General features: G+C 38.0%; 1 protein-coding gene across 1 annotated transcript in view; it reads left to right on the top strand.

The window, feature by feature from the left end:
* Window positions 1-10945, top strand: part of cttnbp2 (cortactin binding protein 2) — a 102068-nt gene extending 91123 nt beyond the window's left edge. The window contains exons 17-22 of the mRNA XM_085780152.1: window positions 1803-2038; window positions 3033-3275; window positions 4597-4648; window positions 5385-5484; window positions 8422-8538; window positions 10490-10945. Of these exons, the coding sequence (XP_085636278.1) occupies window positions 1803-2038; window positions 3033-3275; window positions 4597-4648; window positions 5385-5484; window positions 8422-8538; window positions 10490-10909 (1168 nt within the window). The 3' untranslated portion in view covers window positions 10910-10945. The remainder of the gene's footprint in view (window positions 1-1802; window positions 2039-3032; window positions 3276-4596; window positions 4649-5384; window positions 5485-8421; window positions 8539-10489) is intronic.
* The last annotated feature ends 4656 nt before the right edge of the window (window positions 10946-15601 follow it).

Raw genomic sequence — 15601 nt, forward strand, 5'->3', positions numbered from 1 at the left:
AGGCATTGAATTCATTAATCTAAAAACAAGGCCTGAATTGGCATTAAAATGACTTAAATCAATTTTTTAAAGGTCTTAAAAATGTTAACACATGTTAAGTGGGATTTTATGATTGTAATTAGTCTCAAATCTCAAAATAATTGGTAACATTCTGACATAGAGAAGTTAGTGGCGACCGTCAACGCTAAATCTCTCACCGCCACCAGCTCCCCAGTCAGTGTTTTTTTTTTCTTTCCGGACTTTTTATGCATTTATTTTGAAAGGACAGCTGGAAAGAGACACAATCCAATGTTCATGTAGCAGTCACTTTACCTTGGAAGTGGGTAAAATTGTCCCTAACCCTATGTAATTCATGTGGTGTTGTGCATTTGTGTTTATTATGAAGTCAGTCTTAAATTTCATTTCAAGTGGCTTTAAAAAAGTCTTAAAAAGTCTTAAATTTAACTTGGCTTAAGCTGTAGGAACCCTGTATTTGTGCTAACATATTCTCCAAGCTATTACTCTCCCTTTCATTTTGCTATGTTTTAAAAAAGAACATTTGAACAAAAGAAGTCACATTTACTCATTTTTCCATCGAGATTAATAGACTGGTACTTCAAGCCATGTAATAGAGCTACTTAAAGCAGTTCAGGTCTCTGTGATCTTATATATCTGATCCACTTGGACCACCAACTCTTAAATTTCTCCAAATGCAATTTTAGAGCGAATGTCAGTCTGTCCATGCTGTAGATTTCGTGAACAGTCCCTTGCCAGTCTTCCAGTGTCGGTGCGTCGGGTTGTAGCCATTTCCTGGTTATAGCTTTCTTTGCTCCAATCAATAATATCTTCATTCAGGGTTCTTACGGATCCTTAAAAAGTCTTAAAAGGCATTGAATTCATTAATCTAAAAACAAGGCCTTAATTGGCATTAAAATGTCTTAAATCAATTTTTCAAAGGTCTTAAAAATGTTAACATTTGGTAAGTGGGATTTAATAATTAGTCTCAAATCTCAAAATAATTGGTAACATTCTGACATAGAGAAGTTAGTGGTGGCCGTCACCACTAAATTTCTTACCGCCACCAGCTCCCAAATCAGTTTTTTTTTTTTTTTCCCCCCAATCATGTAGCAGTCACTTTACCTTGGACCACATAGGAAAGTGGGTAAAATTGTCCCTAACCCTATGTAATAGATGTGGTGTTTTTTTTTCTTTTTTCTGCATTTGTGTTTATCATGAAGTCGGTCTTAAATTTCATTTCAAGCGGCATTAAAAACATCTTAAAAAGTCTTAAATTTAAGTTGGCTTAAGCTGTAGGAACCCTGTCATTAGATATTTGTCCGCTATCGATTGGATACGTAATGCCATGGTACAAAAATACAATTTTTTGAGCTGACATCAAATTGTATAGTCATTTGAAACCAAGAATGTCATGCCAGAAAGATGAAAGTTTCGGACAATCCCAAAATAAGTGATAATGGTTGGAAACGCATCTGAACCACACATCCTCCAACAATTTGTTCCACTACCCTGATGTCTCTTCTGAGCAGGTGTTGTTATAAAAAAAAAATCTCACAATGTTTTTCCACCCAAACTCTCGCCAGTTGGGTGAAGATGCGGTTTTACATTGTAAATTAATGTACAAATGTTTTCCCATCATCATCCCCAGATACAGTATGACCAAATCTCCCTCCCTTTCCCATCTACATTTAATAAGCAGGCTGTTCGAATTTGAGGAGTCTTGGTGTGTGTGAGGTTTCACATTCATATTGTACTCAATAATGACCCGTGTGTGTGTGTGTGTGTGTGTGTGTGTGTGTGTTCAGGTGGCTGGCTCGGCTCTGGAACGCCGTGGTCGTCCCCCGTGTGGAAGAAGCCGTCATTTCCCGGGTCACAGCCAAGCGATCTTCCTCCTCCTCCTCTTCCTCTACGTCGTCGTCGTCGCAGCGACCGTCTCCTAGCAACTGTGTGCTGAGCGCGGGGCAGCAGGCGGTGGTGAAAGCCGCTCTCAGCATCCTGGTCAACAAGGCCGTCCTCCTGGGCTGCCCGCTGCCTCGACACGGTGCGTTGCCTCGTCCTCGTCAGTATATATGCTTTCAAAAAAGCTCTAAAAGAATAATATTTAAAAATGAACTTCCATTAATCGTGTTTAGGTACTTGATATGAATATATGGATATTATAAATATATGGGTTAGTATATTATATATTATTATTATTATTATAGTATTATATAGATAGTGGTTATAGTAGATTAAATTCATTATTTGTGGAGGGGTGTTATTATATTATGGAAACCTGATTGGAGCTGTCTTGTCTTGTTATTTTGTTGTTGTGTTGGTCATGTAGCGAATGTACTGTATGTCATGTTGTTAAGGTATGCTGCATATTGTTTTGTATTTGTCTATGTGGTCTATATTGTTTGTATTTATTGTTTGTGTTGTTTTATGTCTATATTGTTTAGTGTGAATGTGTATTCTTTTATTGTCTACATGTATATGTTTTGGACCCCACACTGCAAAAACTCAAAATCTTTCCAAGAATATTTGTCATATTTCTTGTCAAAATGTCTAATTTCTAGTCAAAACTAATCTCTTTTCTCTTAAAATAAGACTCAACTTGTGTTGAGATAATTTTCATTTGTTTCAAACTATTTTTCACCTGAGATAAGTAGAAAAATCTGCCAGTGAAAGCAAGTTTTTTGTGCTTGTAGTAAGAAAGAAAAACTTGCTCCACTGTCAGATTTTTCTACTTATTTCAAGTGCTTGAAAAAAGTAAAAAGTGTCTAAAAACAAGCTACTTTTTAATGTGATGAGTCTTATTTTAAGTAGAATGAAATTTGTTTCGACTAGAAATGACAGTTTTGACAAGAAATGAGACAAATATTCTTGGTTAGATTTTGAGTTTTTGCAGTGCAGGAAGAATAGCGGATACTATGCAGATGCTAATGGGGATCTCAATAAACATAAACATAAAATCACGGCCACTTCACACTCCGACTGCTGCCACTAAACACGCTGACTGTTTTTTTTTAATTATTATTATTATTTTCATTCAGAAATCGACAGGTACCTGCTGGAGTTTCGGGGCGGGACGCTCCCCCTGTCGGCCATCGGCTCCTATAAAGGAAGCAGCACCACTGGCGGCGGCAGCGGTGGAGGAGGAGGAGGAGGAGGAGGGAGGAAGGGGCGGGACAGCAGCAAACTGAGACGATCCAACACCAGCCCCAGGAAGAAGGGAGGAGGAGGAGGAGGAGGAGGCGCCGGGCTGAGCTGGAGCTCTGGAGGCTCCTTCAGAGAGGGTGAGACGGACGGTAACTCTCCGCTGCTCGTCTCTACAACCAGCGAAGGAGCGTTTGTTGTTAGTTTAGAAAAAACCTCCAAACTGCAGCTTTATGAGTCTCGAGCTGATCAAATCATGTCTCTAGGAACCATAAGGTGCAAGATTTTTATCTTAAGAAGAGACTTTGTGGAGTACCGAGCGCTCTAAGTAGAAAAAAGAAGTAAAGTCCAGGTGATGGTGGTGCTCTTGAAGCTCAAAAAATTGGATAGATGGACAAAAAAGCACTAGGCTTGACTACAGCGGCTGCTACTGTATGTAAAGACAGTGTTTATCAATTAGAGTCAAGTATTTCATTATAAAACATGTCAAACAACATACAAGGGAATATATCAAACAACTGTCACAGAATATATCTGAAAAAGAAACACATATCAAAAAACCACATATCAAAGAATCACAATACCCAATCACAGATCTGGATGTATTTAGGCTTTTTATTTTTTGCAAGTAATAAAGATTTCTTTATTTCCTTTATTTATTTTCGTTTATTTTTTCCTAGAATTTATTTACTTTTTAAGTATATATATATATATTTTTTTTTTGGCTTTTATGCCTTTATTTATTTTTTACCAATTTTTAAATTATTATTAATTTACTTTTTTTTTCTTTTGGAGAAATGTAACCACTTTTTCTAGAATTTTTTTAAAAACAGTTTTTTTGAGAAATTTTATCAGTTTCTTTAAGAATTTAAAGCAGAAGTAAAAGTGATTGCTGTCGGAAGATATAACTATTTAAGACTTATATTAACACAAATATATCACTTACTTCTGCTTTAAGAAAAAAAATCAAGAAATTTTACCACTTTTTTTTTGTTGTTGTTGGAAATCTAACCACATTTTTCTAGAATTTTTACCACTTTTTTTATTTTAAAACATTTAAATGTTTTTGGAGAAATTGTACCACTTTTTTCCAGAAATTTCTTTACAATATTTCCAAAAATTCACACCAAGATTGGCTCTAATTTAAACATACATTGACAAAAAAAAGTAACGTTCTTCAGTCTCAGAACAAATATTTGTATATTTCTGGTGTTTGCTTCAACATTTTGTCCAATGGGGGTCGGTGGTCTGATTTGTGTCAGTTTATGGGTCCTTGATGTAAAATAGTTTGAGAACCACTCTGCACCAGCTACTGAAGCAAAGTAGTTTTACATTGATCAGTAACTGTCGTGTAAAAACTGGATTTCACAGTTTGATTCCAGTTATAGAAAGTTTGACGATGTGTTTGTGATGTGAGTGAAGTGAACGGATTCTTCATGTTTCTTCTTCTCGTTGTTGCAGGTTCACTGTCCAACTCTGACGACGGCTTCATCACCAACGGAAAAGTCCAGAGGTGTGTGTTAACGTGTTATGTCGACTGAGTTCATGCAACTGAAGCTACAACGTGACGCTACGTGTGATGTAATCGTGTTTGTTTATTATTAAGATCCCCATTAGCTGCAGCAAAGCCACAGCTATTCTTCCTGGGGTCCAACAGCATCAAATATACAGTTGAAAACACAAAACATAAACATTATAAAAATTAAAAACCAAAAAAAACAAGTGAGCGATATGCTTAACCTAACAAAACAAAAACAGAGAAAGTGTTTACATTTCTTAACTGTGCTTCATTCATTCTTCGTTATATTAATTGTTCACATACTGATCCTGTTACCCACATTTCTACATATCATATATGTATACTGTACATCATTACACATCACACATCATACTCGTATATACATTCATTCTACAGAATATACATTATAATAACACATATCATATATCCATCGAAATATACTCCATATATAAATATACCATGTTGTCTTACTTTGATAAATGCTGTTTTATTAATATTTTGAATTTCTTTGTGTTCGTGGTGAGTTTGATATTTTTCGGCAGTGAATTCCATTCTTTCATACCTCTATACAAAACCGTACGCTTGATGGCGTTAGATCTTGCTTTAGGTAATGTAAAGTTTCCTACAGCTGCATGTCTGGTGATATATTTATGACTCTCTGCACTAAAAGCGAGGTTTTTAAACAAGATAACAACCTTGTGTGTGTGTGTGTGTGTGTGTGTGTTTTCAGGGAGCCTGTGGGTCTGTCTGTGTTTTCTGACGATGAGACGGATCTGATCCGGGAGCTGCAGACGATGTGCTCCAGCAAGTCAGAGCCAGACATCAGCAAGGTGCAGTACACACATTTACATTAACCTCAGAGTGATACAGTCTCTTTTATCTTTAAAGATAAACACTTTAAACCAGAGGTGTCAAACTCATTTTAGTTCAGGGGCCAAATTAAGTGCAAAGTGATCTCAAGTGGGCCGGACTGGTAAAATAATTGCATAATATCCTATAAATAATAAGAACTCTAAACTTTTCTCTTTGTTTTAGTGCAAAGAAGCACATTATTAAGACGTTTACATTAAAGAACTATCCTATTACAAAACATATTATGACCAACCTGAAATTTCTTGAGAAAAATACATGCAATTTCAACAACATAATGCATCTTCTGTCTTCTATGTGATTTTTAAATCTGGTAAATTCATCCCACGGGCTGGATTGGACCTTCTGGCGGGCCGGTTTTGGCCCGCGGGCCACATGTTTGACACCCCTGCTTTAAACTATTTGAATGAACTAACATGCTCAGTTTAATCATCACATTGATACATTCCCATGTAATTGTACATTTGGGATGTCCAGTCTGTTGTTTTTTTATAGAGCACATTTGAATGCAGCACAATCAGAATAATTGAACTACAAAGAAATAAAAACAAACATAAATGGACATAAAAACATTAATAAAAGTGATGAAAAATCAATAACATCCAAACAGAAACCGAATCAATCTTCAGTGCTGAAAGAAGAAAGGATGATGTCATAAAAACAGCAATGAACCTCTGTGATACTAATAAAGTTATTGTTTTTGAAGTGCAGACACCAAAAAAAACATCACAAAACAAACGCGACCCGCTGTGAATCATGACTTTGTGCTGTAACATCTGGAGCAGCTGTTTGTCAACAAGTTACTGGACCGAGTCGTCATCATCAGTGTGTTGATCAATAGTTTCTGCTGCCACACGCTGGACAAACTCAGTCACTGCACCTTTAAATAAAACACAAACAACATCACAGTTTATTCAGAGACACATGTTGTGCACTCACATAGATTATATATAATTATATGTATCATGATAATAAAATATATTATAATGTAGATAATACAGATATTTATAACCTGACAAATCCATATAATCACATGCTACAGGTGATTATAGAGGAGTAGACCTTTCTTAATATTCAATGAATGCTCTTAACTATTTTCAATTTTAACACCTGCTAGTGTGTTAACCTTTCAGCATTAACCTAAGGCAACACAAACACAATATAATAAAAGACAGGAAAAATGTTGTTCAAACTAAAAACTGCACTACACGTACTTACTTTTCTTTAATTTTTATATTTATTTACCTTATATTTTTCATTTTCTCTCTTTCTTAACAATGAAATAAAGGGCAATTAAGGAAGTGGGACAATTAATCGATTTATTTATGATTTGTAGAAAAGGGTTGGGATTCAATAAGCACAGCTTCTTCTCCTTTTCGAATATGTGTGATTACGCTTTTATGTTTTTGTTTCCAAATTTTGTTCCTCAACTTGTTGATGCTGTTTACATGTGAAGGAACAAACTGAAATTGTACCTTATCTTGTTTGACATGTTTGAAATAAATATTGTATTTTTAAAAAAAGACTCAAAACAAAGAGTTGACAGACTTTAGAGGAAGTTTGATCCTTTTCTTCTAGACCAGATTAGTCTACAGAGTAATGTTAATGTTATCAAACAGCTGTGACTCCGTGTTCGTCGTCCAGTGAAAACAGAAACTAATCGTCAGGATCTATCTAGGATTATCTCACTGACTCATGTTTTTGACTCATTCCTTCTTCTGTAACTCGTCGCTCTCATCCTCCTAAATTTAGACTCAGACTCTAGTCACAGTTTGTGGTTTTTTACACCGGCAGGAGAGAAAATGTTCACCTCCACCCAGCGACTCAGGCTCAGATTGTTTTTCTTTTTGGTTTGTTTTATTTTATTTTATCCTTTTTCAAAGCATTTTATAAAATAACACATGAACATGGAGTGTTTTTCATTATTATAATACAAGAAAATAATGAATGAAGTACATCTTAATCTATATAAAAAAAAAAGAAAACTTAAACGTTTTGAGGGAAATGTATCTTTTCCAGCTGTCTTCTGCTTCCATTACAAATACATCGTCAATAATAAATGTGAACACCATTCATCAACAGATGGGATGTCGGGCTTAAGCCGTTGTAAAAAGTCTTTGTAATTGTTTTTCTAGCAGCTAAACTTAGTTATATATACAGCAGGGGTTCTCAACTAGTCTCACTCTGGGACTCACATTTTCCCATGGTCATTAAGTCGCGACCCACTTTTATAGAATTAAAACCAAGATTTTTTTTTTAAAGCCTATAAAAACTCATTTTGCTCTTTATTGAGCAGAGCACATGAAAATAAGGAGGACCATGACAACTGCATGTACGGAAGTGAATAAAATAATATCAAACTGTACAAAATGGAGACCAACAAAATGATATATTTGACTTCTAATGCATCTCTGCATTCAGAGCATATTCACAAAGTGAATAAATATCAAATTTCACAAAATAAAGAGCCACAAAACAAAACAAGATTCACTGCATTCAGGCCACATTAATAAGAAACTGATATCTTTGCATTCAGAGCAAATAATAAGAAACTGAGGAGGACCATTACAACTGCATGTGTTCACGTGTCTCGTGTGCCTTTCAATACAAGTTATTTTTCAAAATAAAAGACATGTCCAACATCAGATGTGCATTAAATATTATTTACTTTTTTGACCAGCTGTCCGCGACCCATCCAGAACGGGTCCGCGACCCACTTTTGGGTCCCGACCCACCAGTTGAGAACCACTGATATACAGTATAATATTTATTTTTCACACTCACAGTAGTAAACACTGATTTGTTGGATGGTTTTTTTGAATAAAATACTAGTTTTTGGTGTGAAAACTGACCCAGAGTTTTTCTTTCTTTCTTTCTTTCTTCTCCTCCTCCCTCAGATCTCTCAGGCCAAAGACGAGCTGATCCTGTTCTCCAGCAGCGAGCGGCCGCCGTCCCACAAGGCCGAGCAGCAGCAGCAGCAGCCGGCCGCCGCCCAGCAGCAGAGACCGCCCACGGTGAGAACACACTGATCTGTATCTGTGTCTGTAGCTGCACATCAACCTGTCAGAGAGCCGTCATTACCCACAATGCATCAGCACGAACACCTGATGAGAAACGCTGCCTTAGTGAGACGAGGCCACGGCGCCCACTGAGCTGAGAGACAGTGGCGTCCCGCGGCCACAGGGGGGCAGCGTCGCTCCGATCACAGCCTTTATGAAGCCTTTAGTTTCTAGTTTTAAAGTATTGATTATTGTTTAGGTTCAATATTTAACACACAAACAAACACACACAAACACACACACACACAGAGTTAATGTTGTTGTTATTTTTATCCTGTGTGTCGTCATCGCTCCGACTGAACCACACAACGCTGACTCACACCTTTAAAAGCCGGTGTGTGTGTGTGTGTGATCTGTTTTGTTGTCGACGTTTTAAACATGTGTTTGGCTCTGACCTCACACATAATTAACTGTGTCACACACACACACACACACACACACACACCTCGTTCAGCTCTTTGTTTCAGTGTCGGAGCGAATGATTCAGACTTTCAGAGACAAAAAACGTTGTTCTCTAACACGACTTTACATCAGCTCAACACTAGTTTTTTTTTGTTTGTTTTTTACTCCTGCCTTCACTTTATTTTGTTTTTTTAATAACAAACATGAAACTACAACAAAACGTAACATATTCAACAACAAACATCTACAAAACATACATCTAACGACATAGAAATATATATATATTTCTCTTAGTTTTTCTTCAGGACAAACCGAACGAGCAGAAAACACAGATTAGTTCAGTTTCTCCTCTCTGACGTCTGATCTGGAGGAGGAGGGTTAATTATTACCATCTATAATTATTATTAATTATCCGATAGGGATGTCATGATTACTTAATTTCACAATTAATCGTGGTATTAAACGCCACAATTAATTGATCATAAAGATTCCTAAATACCGCCACTTTCCGAAAAAGACTATGTCGGAACCATATCTGCAGAGGGGCGCCCAAGTAAAGGTAAATGGTCAGATACTGGTCCATTTATCGAACATAACACTGAATTGGTAGGAATTTAAATGTTAGCGTGTCATTTGTATTGTAAAGAGAGATTAAAATAAACTTAAGCATTTGATATAGATGACAATTAATGACTTAAAGCAGAAGTAAGTGGTCCGGTCGTTTTCGCTAATGCTGCGTTCCAGGCAGGCTTTTGAAACCGTAAATTACAGCTTCAAGTCACAACTTACGACTTTGTAGCGTTCCAGGCAACCCACTCGTGTTTTTCCGACCTGTTTTACCGGTGAAAGTCACTATAACGGCCACTCGTAACTTCTGACCGGTGAACTCGTACCAGATCAAACTGGTACGACTTCACAGGTCGGAAAAATACGAGTTTCCTTGAACGCACCATAACAGTCCTCGTCCCTACGTCACCACATTCACGGCGTCCCTTGGCTGCACACACAGCCCTGCATGCCGTTCTCTCTCCTCATTGGATAAAACTTGTAGGATACGATAAATGTTTTCTCCTCGGCTCAGAGCAGAGCAGAGTGACTGACAGACCCGTGTTTCAGACCAAACACTCTATGTAAGTGATTGCTGTCGGAAGATATAACTATTTAAGACTTATATTAACACAAATATATCACTTACTTCTGCTTTAAATATTTCAAACACTTCCCCCGGCCGGATTAATAACTGGTCCTATATTAAGAGATTAGTAATGTAATTATATTCTGACTATATTTGATTTTACACATTCATAGTGTTGTGACATTTATTGATGCATAATAATCATGATAATTGTAACACTGTGATTATTTCTGACAATAATCGTGCCAAGAAAATCTATAATCGTGACATCCCTGTTATCTGACATAAACACAAGACACAAGCAGATATAAAAACAGATGTTTCATGAAGCGACAGACGGATAACTCTCCATCTCTCCGTTTCCTCCAGTCTTTCTCCCGTCCGTCGAGCCGCGGCTCCACGCAGCCTCCTCCCGTCCAGAGCAGCGACCGCCGCTCCTCCTCCTCCTCCTCCGCGGGGCCGCGCGCCGCCGCCAAGTCGCAGCTCCCGGTGCCGAGCAGCAGGGGGCAGCAGAGCCGAGCGCCAACAACAACAACAACAACAACAACAACAACAACAACCCCCTCCTCCTCCTCCTCCTCCTCCTCCAACAACAACCTCCCCCCCAGCAGCAGCAGCATCAGAGCCAAACAGGTTTCCGTCGGCAACAGCAGCAGCAGCAACAACAACTACAACCACCACCACCATCACCACGGCAACAGCATCACCGTCACCAACGACAACAACCAGCCGCCACCGGAGGAAATCTGGATCCTCCACCGAGACCTGCACCACAACAACAACAAGTAGACCTTCATCCTCCTCTTCCTTCATCCCCCTCTTCCTCCTTCCTCCTCCTCTTCCTCCCCCTCCTCTTCCTTCATCCTCCTCTTCCTCCCCCTCCTCTTCCTCCTCCTCTTCCTTCCTCCTCCTCTTCCTTCATCCTCCTTTTCCTCCTCCCCCTCTTTCTCTTCCTAACCCTCGTCCTACTCTTCCTCCTTTTCCTCCTTCATCCTCCTCTTCCTCCTCCTCTTCCTTCATCCTCCTCTTCCTTCATCCTCCTCTTCCTCCCCCTCTTTCTCTTCCTCCTCTTCTTCATCCTCCTCCTCCTTCATCCCCCTCTTCCTCCTTTTCCTCCTCCTCCTCCTCTTCATCTTCTCCCTCCTCCTTCTCTTCATCTTCCTCCTCTTCTTCCTTCTTTCCCCCCCTCCTCCTCCTCTTCATCTTCTCCCTCCTCCTCCTCCTTTTTTCCTCCCCATCTTCCTCTTCCTCCTTTTTTCCCCCTCCTCCTTCTCTTCATCTTCCTCCTCTTCTTCCTCCTTTCCCCCATCCTCCTCCTCTTCCCCCTCTTTCTCTCCCTCCTCCTCCTCCTTTTTTCCTCCCCATCTTCCTCCTCCTCCTCTTCATCTTCCCTCCTCCTCCTTCCCCCCCTCCTCCTTCTCTTCATCTTCCTCCACTTCTTCCTCCTCCTCCTTTTTTCCTCCTCCCTCCTCTTCATCCTCCTCCTCCACGATGTAAAGACTCGCTACCTGACGACCTTTGACCTTTTAGTATTTGTACTCGTTATGCGTACTTGTTACACTGTACTACAGTTGTGTACTTGGGGACCATAGTTTTATTCTATTGATTAACAGTATTTGAAGTATTCAATCGATCGATCGATCCATTGAGATTCAGGTGAGGAAAAAGAAACCTGGTGGGTCGCTTCACTGTCGCCTTATTCCAGAGGAATCGAGCCTGCGATCACGGGACAGAGCGAGAACTGAACCGACAGAAGAGAAGAGACAGAAGCATCGGAGCGGTGGACGAACGGTATTTTATCGACGAGTAACTGAAAGTAACTTACAGGATCAAAGAGATGAAACGAGCAGGTTTTTATTTTATTTTTTATTTTATTTTATTTTATTTCTTTGTTTTATTTTTTCTTTTCTTTTTTTTTTTGCTATTAAGTATTTTTGAGATTCAAGTGTTTTATCTTTAAATAGTTGCAACACGGTTGGTTGTTTAAATACTGTCGAAAATTAATCAGGGTTTTACCAAATATATTTGTAAATAAGAAATATTAGTACGTTGAGATGCTCTATAGATTTGGTGTAACGTGGTGACCATGACGACGATGACGACGACGACGATGATGATGATGATGATGATGATGACGCTTGTAATGTACAGTGACGAAACCTTCAAAAGTTTAAACTGCTGAAAACAAAACAAAACAAATGAATAAATGATGATTAAATAAAAAAGAAAGAATAGAAACTTGTACATAGTGTTTGTAAAGTGCGTTTTGTTTCTGAACCCGTCACTTGTTTCAGAGTGAAGGTTGCCGTGGCAATAACAGTAACTTAGATGTGTATAATAATAATAATAATAATAAACACAGGATGTCCTCCTCTTCGTCCGATGTGAGAAGCCATAATCGATATTTTAAAAATCATCGTCATGAGTCACGTTCAATCAGTCTGACCCCAGATCAGATCAGTCACTGTAACTCACTCCTCCTCTTTCTCTCTTTCTCTTTCTGCTTCCCATCATCACTGTGTTTCTTCTTCCTCCTCTTCTTCTTCCTGTGTTTTTAACCCCGTGTAAGGACAAGTTTTATTTTGAGCAGATGTTGTTTATATGAATTATTATATAAATATATCTATACATAATGTACAGGAGAGATTTTAGTCGCCGCCCTATGATTTGAATCTGTACGATAGTCGCTGTTTGAGGTTTAAACAATTTTTTTTTGTCTTTCAAGCACAAACATTAAACTGGCACTGTTCAAAACCCCCGTCCGACTCCTTCTCTTCTTTTTTTGTTTTTACTTTGACATTTTTGAGCTTTTTCTGTAGTTTCTGATCCTGATTTAGTTGTTTTTTACATCCAGATTTATCATCAACTTGTTTTCTGTTTTCAAAAAATCTTTAAATCACATTTGTGTTCATTCAACAGTTTATATGTTTATGATTTGTGATACAGATGTTGAGGCACCTTAAAAAAAGATCAAGGATCAAATTCAGTTTCCTTTGTGTGAATTTGGTCGTCATTAAAAAATATAACAGTCACATTTAATTGGTGAAATATTAACTTTTAAATGTATTAATAACATCAAACTTACTAAAATCTGGTAACACTTTGTAATAGATACATATTAAGCATTCATTAACTATTTTATAAATACGAATACAAATTATTTTATTAATCCCCAATCAATGAAAGGAAATATAAACCTAGTGTGTAACTTATAAACACAGTTATAAATGTTAAACCCTGGATCAATAAGCTGATCTATAATGTGTTTATTGTTTTCTCATACTTTCAGCATTTATAAATTAACTATTATATCGGTTAAAAAACAATTATTTAGCAGATTACAGTAGTTCATAAGAACAGTTATTTAGTGTCTGTAATGTTATATAAGTACACCACCTGAATTAATCATTAAACTGCAGTATTAAGTAATGAGTTAAACATTAACTCATTAAGTATTAACCATTAGTTCATGTTGAAATCATTGTACTGTATCAGTGCGATGTAAATAATTAATCATTTACTTTATTTACACTTTATAAATGATCTGATGAACTGATAAATAATAATAGTAGTATAGTTCATTCATAAATCTTATAGTTTTAAATCATAAACAAGACAAAGAAGAACAGACTTTATCTTAAACGACGTTGATTCACAATAACACAAAAAGAAAACACACAACCACCGTCAAATTCTCAAAATCTGAACTTTTATTGTAAATATAGTTGATTGAACAAAAACATTTGTACATTTTTTTGGGACGTCTGCGTCCGTTTCCTATGAATAAAAAACAAAAACAAAACAAAACCAAACCAGACTCAGTCGTCCCGTCGAGGCGTTTCCTCCTCCGTACCTTTTTACGTTTTCTGAATCACCGCTTTACAAAACTATTATTGTTTTTTTTAGTACGAAACTCTTCAACCACCTCAACCACAGAAGACGATGTTACAACAGGTTCCAGTTTCAGAGGGAAGAAACAAAATAAAACAAAAACAAAATAAAATACAATAAAACAAGAATAAAAGACTTGATAAATGTTCTCTGCAAAAATACACTTCACTTCCAAATAGAAAATGTTTTTGTTTTAGTTTTCCTGACGGATCGCGAGGAGGAAGTTTTTATGTCTACGGAGGAAACGAGACACTCATGATGATGATGATGATGAAGACGATGAAGACGAGTACCTCAGGTGTCTCTAAAGTGCATAGATAGAAAAATAAGTCGACGGGAAACGTTTCTGAAACAACCACTTTCACTTTTTCTTTCCTTTTCTTTTTTTTTTTTTTTTACTTTTTCAAAGCAAATAAGGCTCGTGCAGCGTCGCCGAGACCTGCGAAGGCACTTGAACGCAGCGCGACGGTGACGCACGGAGGATCTGATCTCCCGTGCGTCAGGAAGTGAAGAGCTGCTTTGATCTTCTTCTTTTTCTTTTTCTTCTGTTGTGCTCATCAAGTTTTTCTCTCAAACACCCGACACATTATTATTTATTTTAATTACATGTGTGTGTGTGTGTGAAACTTCTCGTGTCTTGAGTTTAAAGTTCTGTCAATAAATTAACAAAGTTTCCATTTTCGCGCAACGTTGTGTTGATGCACAGAACTGCAGGTGTTTGTCCTAATTAAAGGGATACGCCAACATTTTTTTTTTTGTGTGTCTTGCCTCACTCCCGAGTCGATGACCAGCAGATAGACACCATCCTTTCGACTGTGCGTGCAGTAACCATGGAGATAGAGCCGTATCGCCGCTAATTAGCTTAGCTCAAACACTGGAAGTGTATGGGTAGTGTTAGCCTGCCTCCTACCCGAGCCGAAATCAGCTCTAAACTCTGTAAATATATCACTTTATCGACATTTCAAACATGTTTAGGCGAGAAAGTAGCCGTTTAGATCAGCAGTGTGTCGTTCATTTGTCTAAATACCAGCTGTTTACAATTTTGTTCGGACGAATTTGGCGCTACTCAAGCTAGCCGTTGTGACCAACGCACTTCCGGTTACTTTCACAAAATAAAACACCCGTTGCCCTTTACATACAGAAAACCATGACGATAGAATTTGTGCTTTTACTTTGAAATAGGAAGCTAACCTACCCTTGATGTAGCTATAGCTTGAACCAAAATAAACCGTCGATCTTTGCTTGAACCCTCCGTTTTGACCGATCTCGTCCCGTTAGCGGCATTTGACCGCTCAAGATGCCTTACCGGAGAGTTTTGTCAGCTCTGAGACGAAGATCGGCCCGCCGGTTTCCGTTTAGAGTTGCTGAAGAGTTTCTCTGATGACTTTAGGTGGAGGCAGGCTAACACTACCCATACACTTCCAGCGTTTGAGCTAAGCTAATTACGGGCGATACGGCTCTATCTCCATGGTTACTGCACGCTCAGTCGAAAGGATGGTGTCTATCTGCTTGTATCCCTTTAATGGTTTCAACTGAGAAATAAAACCTGATCAATATGGATTTGATCTGGCTCAGAATGAAATGTTCATG

Source organism: Trachurus japonicus, chromosome 6 (assembly GCF_045865225.1).
Source record: "Trachurus japonicus isolate A0001 chromosome 6, Traja_1.0".
Taxonomy (NCBI): Eukaryota; Metazoa; Chordata; class Actinopteri; order Carangiformes; family Carangidae; genus Trachurus; species Trachurus japonicus.